The sequence below is a fragment of the Otolemur garnettii genome, unplaced genomic scaffold, assembly GCF_000181295.1.
Source record: "Otolemur garnettii isolate 467f Iridium unplaced genomic scaffold, OtoGar3 scaffold00073, whole genome shotgun sequence".
NCBI lineage: Eukaryota > Metazoa > Chordata > Mammalia > Primates > Galagidae > Otolemur > Otolemur garnettii.
Window position 1 is genome coordinate 7,652,650 of NW_003852468.1, and position 13,485 is coordinate 7,666,134.

The window sequence follows — 13,485 nt, forward strand, 5'->3', positions numbered from 1 at the left end:
AAAAAAAAAAAAAAAGAATAGAGAATTTTCTGGGATTACAAAGAGAAGTGGTAATAAACAGATAATCTCATTTATCAGAGCAGTACCTTCTGGGATGGATATTTTCCCCTATTCATCCAGAGAGAGACAAAAACACCTTTAAGGATATGAAAACTTTTGCATGACATAAATAATGCCATCTTAGTGATCTTGAATTATTTTGTAATGGAGACCAACTAAAATATTTGTTTAATGAAGTAATACGCTACTTATTGGAAGTTCTTCCAAGCAACCTTATAACTAGATAATCTTAGTTGGGAATGTTTCAGGGAGGGCTCAGAGAAGGCAGAAAGGAAGAAAGTGTAGTGTAATGTAGTGTTTTGGAAGTGAATTTTGGAGTTAGGTGAGAGTTTGAATCTTGGCTGTTACTTAATATATGACCTAATACATGTATAAATTACATATCTTGTTTCAGGTTATGCTCTACTAGTTTAAGGATTAAAAAGAGATAACATAGACGGTCCCTGTTAGATACTTGGTAAATAATAGTTTTCTTTTCTCTTTCAGAGATTTTTTTCCTTTTTATGTGTTTTTTGTGGTACACTATGTTGTACTATAGGCCAGTAATCTCTAGCTCTAGTTTTTCTTTTTTTTAAATTTTGTTTTATTTTTATTTATTTATTTGCAGTTTTTGGCAGGGGCTGGATTTGAACCCGCCACCTCCAGCTTATGGGGCTGGCACCCTACCCTTTTTAGCCACAAGAGCCACCCCTCTAGCTCTAGTTTTGATATTCCAGAGTTGTTGCCAGTTATTTCAAGGAATGTTATCAAATACTATTATAGTATTATGATTATGACAATCAAGATAAGGACTTACTGTGTATCAATGTGATAAGGGCCTTACATTCATTGTCTCATTTAATCCTTACAATAACACAATGAGAAAGACATTGGTATTAATAGTCTTTTAAGAAGAGAAAATTGACATTTATGAACTTGGCCAGAGACTTGTAGTTAAGCAGTAGACCTGCGGCATTATCCTAGGTCTAACTGTAAAGCACCTGTTCTTATCTTACATAGTATATACTCTCTTGTGTCTAGAATTCACTATTTTGGGGCAATAATAGTAGTTATCATGTATTAAGTATTTGTTATGTTCAAGGAATAAGTACTTTAACATGCATTTTTTTATTTACTCTGCACTTGATTTTTATGAGGAGATACTGTCCTCCCCATTTTACCAGTGAGAAACAAGATACAAAGAAATTAACAAAAGGTTATGCTGCCTCATTCATTATTGATAAGAATGCAAAATGGTATACCTGCTTTGGAAGACAGTGGGCAGTTTTTACAAAACTAAACATACCCTTACCATATAATTCAGCTGTATTCATATGCCAAAACTTAGAAGCTACCAGGATATTCTTCAGCAGGTGAATGGATAAACTATGGTACGTCCAGACAATGGAATATTACTCAAGTAAAAAATATTCAAAAAGAAATGAGTGGCCAGGTGTGGTGGCTCAGGCTAAGGTGGGAGAATTGCTTGAGTTCAAGAGTTCGTGACCAGACTGAGCAAGAGTGAGACCCTGTCTCCAAAAAAAAAAAAAAAAGGAGTGGGGAGCAATCAAGTCATAAAAGTCACATGGAGGAAGCTTAAACACATATTTCTGAATGAAAGAAGACAGTCTGAAAGGCTACATACTCTATGATTGCAATTGTATGATGCACTGGAAAAACCAAAATTATGGAGACAGTCACCAGGGGTTTTGGGAGAGAGGGCTGAGTAGGCAGAGCACAGAGATTTTTAGGACAGGGAAACTACTCTGTGTGGTACTATAATGATGGATACATGTTGTTAAACATATTTAGCCAAAGCTGTAGAATGAATTAATATAGCACCAAGAATGAATCCTAATACAAATTATGGACTTTGGGTGACCATGTGTCCGTGTAAATCATCAGTTGTAACAAACATGCCACTTTAGTGGGGGATGTTGAAATTGGGGGAGGCTATACATCTATGGTGATGGGAGGTACACGTGGGAAAGCTTTGAAACTTTCTCTGACTTTTGTTGTGAACCTAAAACTGCTTAAAGAATAAAGTCTTAGGAAAAAAGGTTGTGCTGGAACAGGGATTCAAACCTCTTTTTTGAGACAGGATCTTGCTCTATTGCCTGGGCTGAGGTACAGTGGCATTCTTAGCATACTGCAACCTCACACTCCTGGCTCAGGTGATTCTCCTGCTTCAGCCTTTTGAGTACAGGCATGCATCATCATGGCCGGATAGTATTTTTTGTAGAGATGGGTGCTTCCTTATGTTGCTTAGCTGGTTTGGAACCCCTGGACTCAAGGGATCCTTCCTCATCTTCCTAAAGTGCTGATTATTAACAGGTGTGAGAAACACCATGCCCAGCCACAGACCTACCCAGCCATTCTAAAACACCATAAGAGAGAGGGGTGGGGTAAATTGAAGCAGTGTTTTGTTCACAAGAATTTGATTTTCAAAATGAGCAGTTTTCGGTTTCCCCTTTGTAGTCAGGTTTTTTTTTTTTTTTTTTTGGTAGAACTGGAAGAACTCTCAAGACTGAAAAGAATTTATTGTCAGAAAATAAATTTAGCCCTTTTAAAGTGTATGATTAATACGATGTAAGCAGTTTTGCTCTTGTTTATCTATTGTGATTTTTGGAAATGACGATATTACTTTTTTTCCCCAGTTTTGAGCTATAATCTAAGGGTAAAAATGGTGTTATGAATTTGTTTTGTAATGTGGAAAGCTAATTGTTCTTTTGCATTGGTGAAATTGTGATGTCTAATAAATGATGGTATTTGATAATTGATATTATTAGCACATATGAGAATTGATATTTTTTAAAGACTGCCAACAATTTATTTCTCAGATAAATGTTTGTGTCTTCCTCTGTAGAATTACCTGTTTCTTTTTAAATTTAATCTCATTTCAGTATGTGAAAGCTTTCTTTAATTACAGGTATAGTGTAGCTTTGTTCTCTTTCTTTTTTTTTTTTTGAGACAGAGCCTCACTCAGTTGCCCTGGGGTTGAGTGCTGTGTTGTCATAGCTTACAGCAACCTCAAACTCTTGGACCGAAGCACTTCTCTTGCCTCAGCCTCCCAGGTAGCTGGGACTACAGACACCTGCCACAATGCCTGGCTATTTTTTTTTTTTAAATTTTTAGACACAGTCTCATTCTTGCTTAGGCTGGTCTCGAACTCCTGAGCTTAGGCAATCTCCCTGCTTCGGCCTCCCAGAGTGCTAGGATTATAGGTGTGAACCACTATGCCTGGTTGCTTTGCTCTTTTTCTATAAAGAACTGTGGTCAATACAGTTTTGCTTTTATACTCTGGGAACTTCAAAATGTGACTACCTCAATACGTTCTCTGTTGGAAAGCTAAAACTAGAAATGGAAATATTGCCTAGACTTAGATTGACTTTTAAATTCAAGGCAAAACAGTTGGTATCTTTCTCATAAAGCAGTGGTGGCCAACATACAGTAATAATTTCTAATGGCTTACATATATGTATGCCATTTTCAGTGGCCACCACAACTTATTCAAGAATAAATTTTCTTCTTGGAAATTTGTTAACTAATATGAGATGGGTAGTTGCAAACTTCTCTATAAATAAAGTTGAGCTTTCTATATCTCAGCCTTAAATAAGAGTCAAAATTTGAAAAACAGGATTAGTGAGGAGATAGATTGGAATTTATTTCATATTTTAAATTTTTATCATGTTGACAAATGAGATTACAGTTTAAGGTCTTTTTAATTTCCTTGGTTTTTGTTTTCTTTGAGATGGGATATGTTGGATTTATTGAATGGTTTTCATAAATGAATTTTGGAATAAATGCCACAGAGACTTGGCCATGTTAGAAATACCACTGGTAAGCTGATAGTAATGTAGAAAACATGTTACAATCAAGGCAGTTCCTTTTTGGTGTTAATTTCAGTGGCAGATCTAGGTTGCAGTCCATCCTCTGCGTACCATTTAACCTCTTCTGAAGCTTAAGATAACAAGTTCTGTTCAGAGACATTTTCTTTTCTTTTTTACTTGTGAAACTGTGAAAACATTTAACACAGGGTTATTAGATGACTTTTAAAATTGGTCTAGCCTTTATATTTAATGAGGTTAACATTTAGTTGCTTGGGATTAAAATTACTGATTTGATATTGGAGGAGGTATTTCGATTAATTTTGTTTGGTAAGAAATATAAATGACTGTTACTAAGTATTTTAAATTATTCTCAGATTTAGTTGCATGTAGAATAAAAATTGTCTGCTGTAATCAGTTTATAATCAATCTGATTACATATATATTGTGGTATATGATCTGAGTTTAAACAAGTGATGTTTGCAAATGAAAGGTTTTCATTTCATTCTTAAAACCAAATATTAAATGAAAGTTATGTATTATCTGTACACCTTTAAATCTTTGACTTACACTTTTAAATGTTTTCTTTTTTGTGTGTGTGGGAGAGATAATCTCACTTTATCACCCTTGGTAGAGTGCCGTGGCATTACAGCTCACAGCAACCTCCAGCTCTTGGGCTTAGGCGATTCTCTTGCTTAGCCTCCTGAATAGCTGGGACTACAGGTGCCTGCCACAACGCCTGGCTATTTTGTTGTTGTTGTTCCAGTTTGGCTGTGTCAGGTTTGAACCCGCCACCCTCGGTATATGGGGCCCGCATCCTACCCACTGAGTCACAGGCGCTGCCCACTTTTAAATATTTTCTTCAGAAGGTTTTGTAACTGTTGTAATATCTGGTCAATTTGGAGTGATTTTATTTTATTTATTTATTTATTTATTTTTTGAGACAGGAGTCTCAAGCTGTCCCCCTGGGTAGAGTGCTTGGCATCACAGTTCACAGCAACCTCCAACTCCTGGGCTCAAGTGAGTCTCCTGCCTCAACCTCCCGAGGAGCAGGGACCACAGGTGCCTGCCACAACACCCGGCTATTTTTTGGTTGCAGCCATCATTGTTGTTTGGCGGATCTGGACTGGATTCTAACCCGCCACCTTGGGTGTACGTGGCTGGCGCCTTAGCCACTTGAGCCACAGGCTCCGAGCCAGTGATTTTATATAGAGTACTGTAGCTAATACATATTTACATATAATACCTAGTAAATTCTTCACTGTAATATTTGTTGAATTTTTTTTCTTTGCCACTGTATAATAGGATTACTTGGAGTATTTGTCTTAATGTTGAGTTACTTTAGTCGTATCAGAAATATTGTACTATAAATACTAGACCAAATTTGAAGGTTGGTCAGTACTGTGCTGGATATTTAATCCTCAAAATTTCTTATTATATTTTCCAACTAGTATATATAAGATGCCATTCCGCCTTGGGCTTGTTAATTTATGATAATCCTTTAAAAATTGAAACTAATTTTTTTAATAATAAAAATGTTAATTACAGAAAATTAGAAAATGACACATCAGCAGAAAAGAAGCTAGACATTTATGATCCTACGACCCATAGACAACTATGATAAATAACTTGGTGTATATTTCTCCAGATAGTTTTCTGTGTTAAATAAATGTGTAACAAATGTAGATCAATGTGACTTTTTCCTTTCTTTGAGTCCTTTGTCTCTGCAATATTTTCTTCTAGATTTTTACATGTTTGGCTTATCTTTTTTAGGACTCAGTCTAATACCACCTCCTTAAAAGAGCTTCCCCAACATCTAGAATAGCCTGCTTATCACTACCTGGTATTTTCTTTTTCGTGTCTAACTAGATTGTAAGATCCAAGAGAGTAGGGATTGTGTCTGTCTTAGCACCTATCCCTAGTGCCCAGAAGTGTACCTGACATACAGTAGGTATTAATACTCAAATGAAAAAATGTTTAATATTATAAACATGAGATCAGAATGTCCATGTGTTTAAGTGGTCTGGAAAGAAGGATAAGATACACATCCCTGACCTTAGATTGCTTACTGTCTAGGGGAGAGGTAGAAAATTAAATATGTAATAACACAGAGTATGATTCAGTGCTGAGACAGGGAAAATACACTGCTAAGGGATCTTATAGCAGGAGTAGGCTATCCAGATTGGGTGGGAAGATTATTAGAGAAGGCTTTCTGGAAGAGTGACAGTGTAAATGTTTTGTAACTTTATAATTTGTATGTCAGTATTTTTCATTTATAATTTAGTCTGTAATGGCTGGATAGTACTTCATAGTAGATAATACCAGAGTTTAATCAATTCCCTGTTAATAAATATGTAGAGGATTCCTTGTTTTTATTGTTTTAAATAATACTGTTATAAATATATAAAATCTTCAATTATTTTCTTAGGTAGCTTTTACTTGGAAGTGGGATTGCTGGGTCTGAGGATTATACAGTAGAACCTCCATAGTTGACCACCTCCCTACACTGATCACCTCCTTAAGTTGGCTTCATTTTTGTAGTCTGGACATGGATCACATGTGTGTATCAATACAGTAGGCCTGTTTATGTTGGCCACCTCCATATGTTGACCAGTTTTTTACAGACCTTTGGGTAGGCAACTTACAGAGGTTCTACTGTAGTATTTTGAAGACTTTTGACATATATCACTAAATTGTCCTCCAGAAAATTATATTAGTTTATACATCTAGGAACAGTATATGAGCATGATAAAAAACACCAAAACAAAAACGTTTGTCAGTTAGTCAAAAATAGTGTAATAGGTGGCGCCCGTAGCTTAGTGGGTAGGGCTCTGGCCACATACACCAAGCAGGCGGGTTCAAACCCAGCCTAGGCCAGCTAAAACAACAATGACAGATGCAACAAAAAAATAGGCAGGCATTGTGGTGGATGCCTGTAGTCCCAGCTACTTGGGAGGCTGAGGCAGGAGAATCTCTAAAGCTCAAGAGTTTAAGGTTGCTATGAGCTGTGGTGCCATGGCACTCTACCCAGGGTGACAGCTTGAAACTCTGTATTATGGCTCAATTTGTCTTAGTTTGATTTGCCTATATGTATCATAGTAACTTTTAGACTATATGACCAACTTTCATTTAGATTTTATTATAGCATATGTGAAATTAGATATTTCCATTTGTAAGTCATATTAAATTATTGTTTGTCCTTGCATTATCTAGTTTTTTTTTTCCTTTTGGAGTGTTTGGCTGGGGCCAGGTTTGAACCCGCTACCTCTCATATATGGGGCTAGTGCCCTACTCCTTGAGCCACACACACTGCCATATTATCTAGTTTTTAATATAATCTTTAAGCCAGAATATTATATTTTAAGATCTCTGTTTTATGCATTTTCTGAACCTTTACATTATAATGACAAATTCAGAGAAATTGAGAATAGCCTATTTAATTTGAGATCAAGTACCTTAGAAAGTTTGTATGTTGACATTAATACTAGCAACTAACTTCTTTTTAATTATTGTGGCCAGAAACATCAGATGAAAATGGTAAGACCCAGAGAGCTGATGATTTTGTCTTGAAGAAAATAAAGAAGAAAAAGAAAAAGAAACACCGAGAAGACATGCGAGGAAGACGACTTAAAATGTACAATAAGGAAGTACAAACCGTCTGTGCTGGCTTGACCCGCATCAGTAAAGAAATTCTCAACCAAGGACAAATAAATAGCACTTCAGGAGTTAATAAAGAGTCCTTCAGGTATCTGAAAGATGAACAGCTATGCCGATTAAATTTGGGCATGCAAGAATATCGGGTACCCCAGGGAGTACAAACACCATTTATGACTCACCAGGAACATTCTATTCGTAGAAATTTCTTAAAAACAGGTACTAAATTTAGCAACTTTATTCATGAGGAACACCAGTCCAATGGTGGTGCTCTTGTCCTTCATGCTTACATGGATGAACTTTCATTTTTGTCTCCAATGGAGATGGAGAGATTTTCTGAGGAGTTTCTTGCTTTGACATTCAGTGAAAATGAGAAGAATGCTGCTTACTATGCTTTAGCAATAGTGCATGGAGCAGCTGCTTATCTCCCAGACTTCTTGGACTACTTTGCTTTTAATTTCCCCAACACTCCGGTGAAAATGGAAATCCTGGGCAAGAAAGATATTGAAACAACCACCATTTCAAATTTCCACACTCAGGTAAGGTATAATCATTATTCAATTCTTTGAATAAGAATAATAACAGTATCTCAACAGTATTAACCTCATTTTGTTGCATAGCTCTTAGCACACTTTTGGCAAAAATTCATGGTGATTAAGGTGCTTCACATTGTTTTTCTGTACGTCTACTTGAAAAAATCTTAATTGCCAAGTTCTTTGTGGGGCTTGTTACTTGAAGAAATACTTTATACATGTTATGTATCATTACAGATCTTCATGGAAAACCAGTTTGAAACTAATCCAGTCTTTTACAAATCAGGTGATGTTAGTATGGAGTATGTGATTTAGATCTGGTAGCCTCAAGGTAACTTTAGTTAAGATTTACTTTTGTGTCATAATAAAACACGTGAAGGTGTTGGCCTGTTTATTTGCCAGGTGTTTCAGTTTTTTTCTTCTTTCAGTAACTTGTTGGCAGTCTATCCCAGAAATATACCCTATTAATGTGACTTGGAAGTGTCACTAGGAAGACCGCTGTAGCCTCTGCTCCTTCTGCCTATGCACTGTTCTAGGTGAAGACATTTTCTGAAGCCTTGCTTGGGCAGCTAGGCTTAAGTCAGCAGGGAAATGTCTCCTTCTTAATCAGTGGTTTTAACCAAACATTTTTTTCAGTGAAGTTATTTGGGGGCATAAGAAGTTAATAATGTGTCCTAGGTTTTTTGCTTGTATTTCTCTTAAGGATTATGAATGTGAATGGTCAGCTATAAGTTTGTATTGTATATATCATAAATTCAAGTTTAGTGGAATATGTATTTCACTTTTTAAAGATCCATTTTTTTTCAGATTATCTAGTAAATTTGCTGCCATTCATTTCCCTTAAGATATATATATATTTTTAAATAGACTTGTGTAATAAGGCTCTCAGCTGCTTACATTATAGTGGTTTCAAGGCACTTAGATTTATTTGAAACCTCCTCTAACCTGAATCTTTTTAGTGAGTCTTAACCATCTTTACCTCCAATGAGGGGAGTATCCAGTTTAGATTTATGAGCTTCAGAATTTCTCTAATTGAAGTTCTCTCTGCAGTAGAGAGAGCAGGAGCAGCCAATCTGGAGAGGTCGCAAGATGAGGCTGCCCAAGATGTTGGAACACGATGTGCAATAAAGGGCTTCGTCTTGGATTTTGGCCTTGTTACTGCAATCAGGTACCAAAGTGCTGACTTTCATAGTAGTTTTTCTTTTTTCTTTTTTTTTTTAAAAGAGTTCTGCCCTTTGAAGTTTAAGGAATCCTATTTTTATAATACTGCAGAAGAGACTGAGAATAGTTCTAATATAGTCCATGATCTCTATAAGTCCTTATTTAAAAAGGAAAGATATTGCTGAGAGCAGAGTTAACCATGATTTGTCACTTTTTTAATTAAAAAAAATGCAACAGATTTTCTCTTTTGATTGATAGACCAGTAAGCATATCTGAGAAATAAGCCAGAAATTTTGGGGAAAAAGTCCTGGTTTTACAAGGGTGATTTTTTTTCTCTTTAGTATTAGTCTGTAGTGCATCAAATTTTTATGTCAACAGATAGGATAGTATCCTGTGTAAATAATTAATAAAAAAATATATCTCAAAATATTCCCTGCTGATTTTTGTCTTCCAGTTTTTTAAAATGGAGCTGAAATTTAAATGACTGTACCAACAACTTACCTTGAGATTTACTTTGAGATTTATAAAATAACCACTTTTAGAGAACATCAGATTGTTATTAAATTAATTACTTCAGCTATATAAGTATATTGGGGACTATAATAAGTCTTGCTCTGGTGGTCTTTGAACTTAATTTTACTTGTGAATTTTCAGTCATTGGAGAGAGGAGTGTGGGGTGGATATGGGAAGTTGGATTAGCCTATGAAAATTTGATTTAAATTTTTACTTGGTAAATCTTTGGCAGATGTTGAGGTGGAAGCTAACATAGTGGTTCAGATTATATTTAGCACATCATGGTTTATAGAAGTGCTTTTATGTTCATATCTGAGTATTTGAAAATACCTAAGGAGTGGGTAAGCAATTTTATCTGTTTTCCATTGAGGAAACTGAGGCTTGGAGATGGTGTCTGTTTTCAAAATAGTATAGCTAATAAGTAGAAGAGTCCAAATGTAAATCTAGGCCACCTGAACAGTGTTCACATAATTTTACCGTATTTCTGACTTAACTTCAGCCATTGGAAAAGAGATTAGTGCTTTTGTTTGTCCAAGTCAGTGACGTTAAAATATCTCAGTTTAAAACAATGTGCAAAAAACTTTTTTTTTTTTTTTTTTTGAGACAGAATCTTGCTCAGTCACCCTCTAGAGTGCAGTGGTATCATCATAGCTCACTGCAACCTCAAACTCTGTGGGCTCAAGCAATCCACCTGCCTCCCTAATACCTGGGATTACAGGCATTCACCACCATGCCTGGTTAAGTTTTCTATTTTTTTGTGGAGCTAGGATCTACAAAATTAAATACTTCAACCACATAAGAATATTGGGGACTATAATGAGTCTTGTGCTGTGTGCTAGTCTTGTGCTAGTCTTGAACTCCTAACCTCAAATAATCCTCCCACTGGGGCCTCCCAAAGTGCTGGGATTATAGGTGTGAGCCACTATGCCTGGCCTTTTTTCTAATATTTTTAACAAGTAGCATTAAGTGAATACTTTGGGTATTTTGGACTTCTGTGTTTTGTGAAATCTTACAAAGTTCTGTTAAACCTATAAATAAAGTCAGTTTTATTACTTAGAGATAGTTATTGGAAGTTATTTGTAGTTCATTTTAATTTTTTATGGTGAAAAGTTATATATTTAGAATTAGCCAGCTGGACTTGGTGTAGATGATCCCAACTTTGTTGGCAACATCCAAAGCATTGTAATTGGGAGCCAGTCAAACATATGCCTTCTTTTTTTTTTTTCCTTGATACAGAGTCTCATTATGTCACCCTCTGTAGAGTGCTGTGGCATCACAGCTCACGGCAACTCAAATTCCTGGGCTCAAGTGATTCTCTTGCCACAGCCTCCCAAGTAGCTGGGACTACAGGTGCCCACAACAATGCCTAGTTATTTTTTTGTTGTAGTTGTCATTGTTCTTTAGCAGGCCCGGGCCAGGTTTGAACCCACCAGCCCAGATTTATGTGGCTAATGTCCTAACCACTGACCTACGGGTGTCAAACTTAACATAGGCCTGCTTCTCTCCATTAGGCCTGATCCGGGTGTTGAGCTTGGCCACATCAGTGTCATAGAGCTTCTTCACAGCCTTTTTTATTTGGTACTTGTTGGTTTTGACATCTACAATGAACATAAGTGTTTTGTTGTCTTCTGTCTTCTTCATGGTGGACTCAGTGTTGGGGGGAACTTGATGATGGCATAGTGGTCAAGCTTGTTTCTATTGGGGATGCTCTTTTGATGGTATTTGGGCTGCCTCTGGAGCTGCAGTGTTTGGCCCTTGGAAGGTGGATGATGTATGGAATTTTTTTTTTATGGCTGTGGATGCTTTTTAGCACTGCCTTCTAGGTCTTCAGTGGCTTTGGTTTGGCATCGGCTTTGGGAGGGGTGGGAGCTTCCTCTTTTGCCTTTGGTGCTATCTTGTGAAAAGGTAGTTTAATATAATGTGCAGCCACAATAATTCATAACCATATTTTAAGATAGTTTATTCAACAAATATTTATTAAGGACCTACCATGTACTCGACACTCCAGTGTTCTAAATGGACTAATTGGTAAATTCAGTCTAGTGTAGGAGATGGGTAAACCAGGCATTTATACAATGTTAAGTACTGGAGTAGCGATATGCAGGCATAGAGAAAACCTTACAATGGAGGGAGCACAATCTGAGATGTTACATAACTCAGATTGGAGGTGTTTAGAAAAGGCTTTTTAAGGCATTTTTAAAAGGGGTTTAGAAAAGACATTTTAAGGCATGTAATGCTTGAATACAGTCTTATATATTTATTTATTTTTGAGACAGGTTCTTGCTCTGTGCAGTGGTATCGTCATAGCTAGTGCATCCTTGAACTTCTGGGTTTAGGCAATCCTCCTGCCTCAAACTCCCATGGCTAGGATTATAGACATGTAGCATGGCCTGTCCAAGTGCTGGGATTACAGGAGTGAATCACTACTTATGTTAGGCCTTTGTATACAGGGGCAGGTTAATGCTTCTGTAAGGACATTTTAAGGGAATAACAGCCTATGCAAATGCATAGAGGCATTTGAGAATGTGAAACTTTTCAGGGAGCTGCAAATAGCTTGACATAGCAAGAGTATATAAACACTGTTAAAGGATGGGAGGAGTTGAGACCAGTGGCAGAGACCTAATCAAGATTGTGAAGAGCCTTTTATAATATGCTTTTTAAAAGTTATCACTTTCCCTAAAGGTAAAGTGGAGTCATTGATTAATTTTAGTAGGGGAATGTTGTCAATTTATGTTTGTGAAAATTATATGGCAGTGTGGGGTTTGGGATTAAGGTGAAAATGAGAAGAAGTAAGAAAATTGGTTAAGTTACTGCAATGACCAGATCAGAAATTATCCATTTCCAAACCTATGTGAACACAAGAGAGAAAAGAATGAAATTTGAAAAATAATTAGAGGATGGAGATTAACTGGGAGAGGGACAGAGTCTCAAGATGTCATTTGGATAAATGGGTGGATGGTGGTGATGGTCCAAGTCAGTACAGGTTGGAAAAACTGAGTTTTGGTATGGTAGGGGTAATGAGTTCAGTTTGAGGTAATTCGAGTTGGAGTTTCCTCTGGGGATTTATGGTTAGAAATGTCTATTAGGTAGTTGAATATATCGATCTAAAATTGATAGCTGTAAAATTGGAGATGTAGACTTTGGATCCATTAATGTATTGGTGGTCTAAGGATAGCATTAGAATGGAAAAGGGGTGAAACTAAGGGAAGAATCTTCTGATATACCGATATGTAAGTATGAGGAACCTGGGGAGAGACCAGAAAGAGAGATTAGGCTTCAGGTGTTTTAGATTTAAAAAATCAACATGATTAAGTATTTCATTCATGTGAAGGATCGAGCAAGTAAGGATGGAATAGTGGTAGGCTGGTCAGTTGGAATTTAATTGGAGACATTATCAAGACCAGTGCTTTGCAAACCATGGGCATCTAAATGGTACTATACATTATGCCTTTTCTTTAGGGCTTTGCTACTCAAAGTGCACTCTACCTATGAATTTGGCACCAGCAGGAAACTTGTTAGAAATGTAGCTGCTCAGGCTCTTACCCAGATTTTCTGAATCAGAATCTGCATTTTAAAAGATCCCCAGGTGTGATTTGTGTACACATTAAGATTTGAGAAGTTTTAGAACTCATCTCCACTAATAGGAGGAAGTAAAATTTTGGGTTGTTTTATGCAAGAAAAAGATCTCTTATTTTTATATTTTTGAATTATTGCAGTGCCTAAAGCTAAGACTCATATATAGGTTTTTTTTTTTTTTT

General features: G+C 36.4%; 1 protein-coding gene across 1 annotated transcript in view; it reads left to right on the plus strand.

Moving 5' to 3' along the window:
• The window catches only part of RSBN1 (round spermatid basic protein 1), a 64,104-nt gene that overhangs the window by 7,987 nt on the left and 42,632 nt on the right, over window positions 1-13,485 (plus strand). The window contains exon 2 of the mRNA XM_003793862.2: window positions 7,386-8,059. Within this exon, the coding sequence (XP_003793910.1) occupies window positions 7,386-8,059 (674 nt within the window). The remainder of the gene's footprint in view (window positions 1-7,385; window positions 8,060-13,485) is intronic.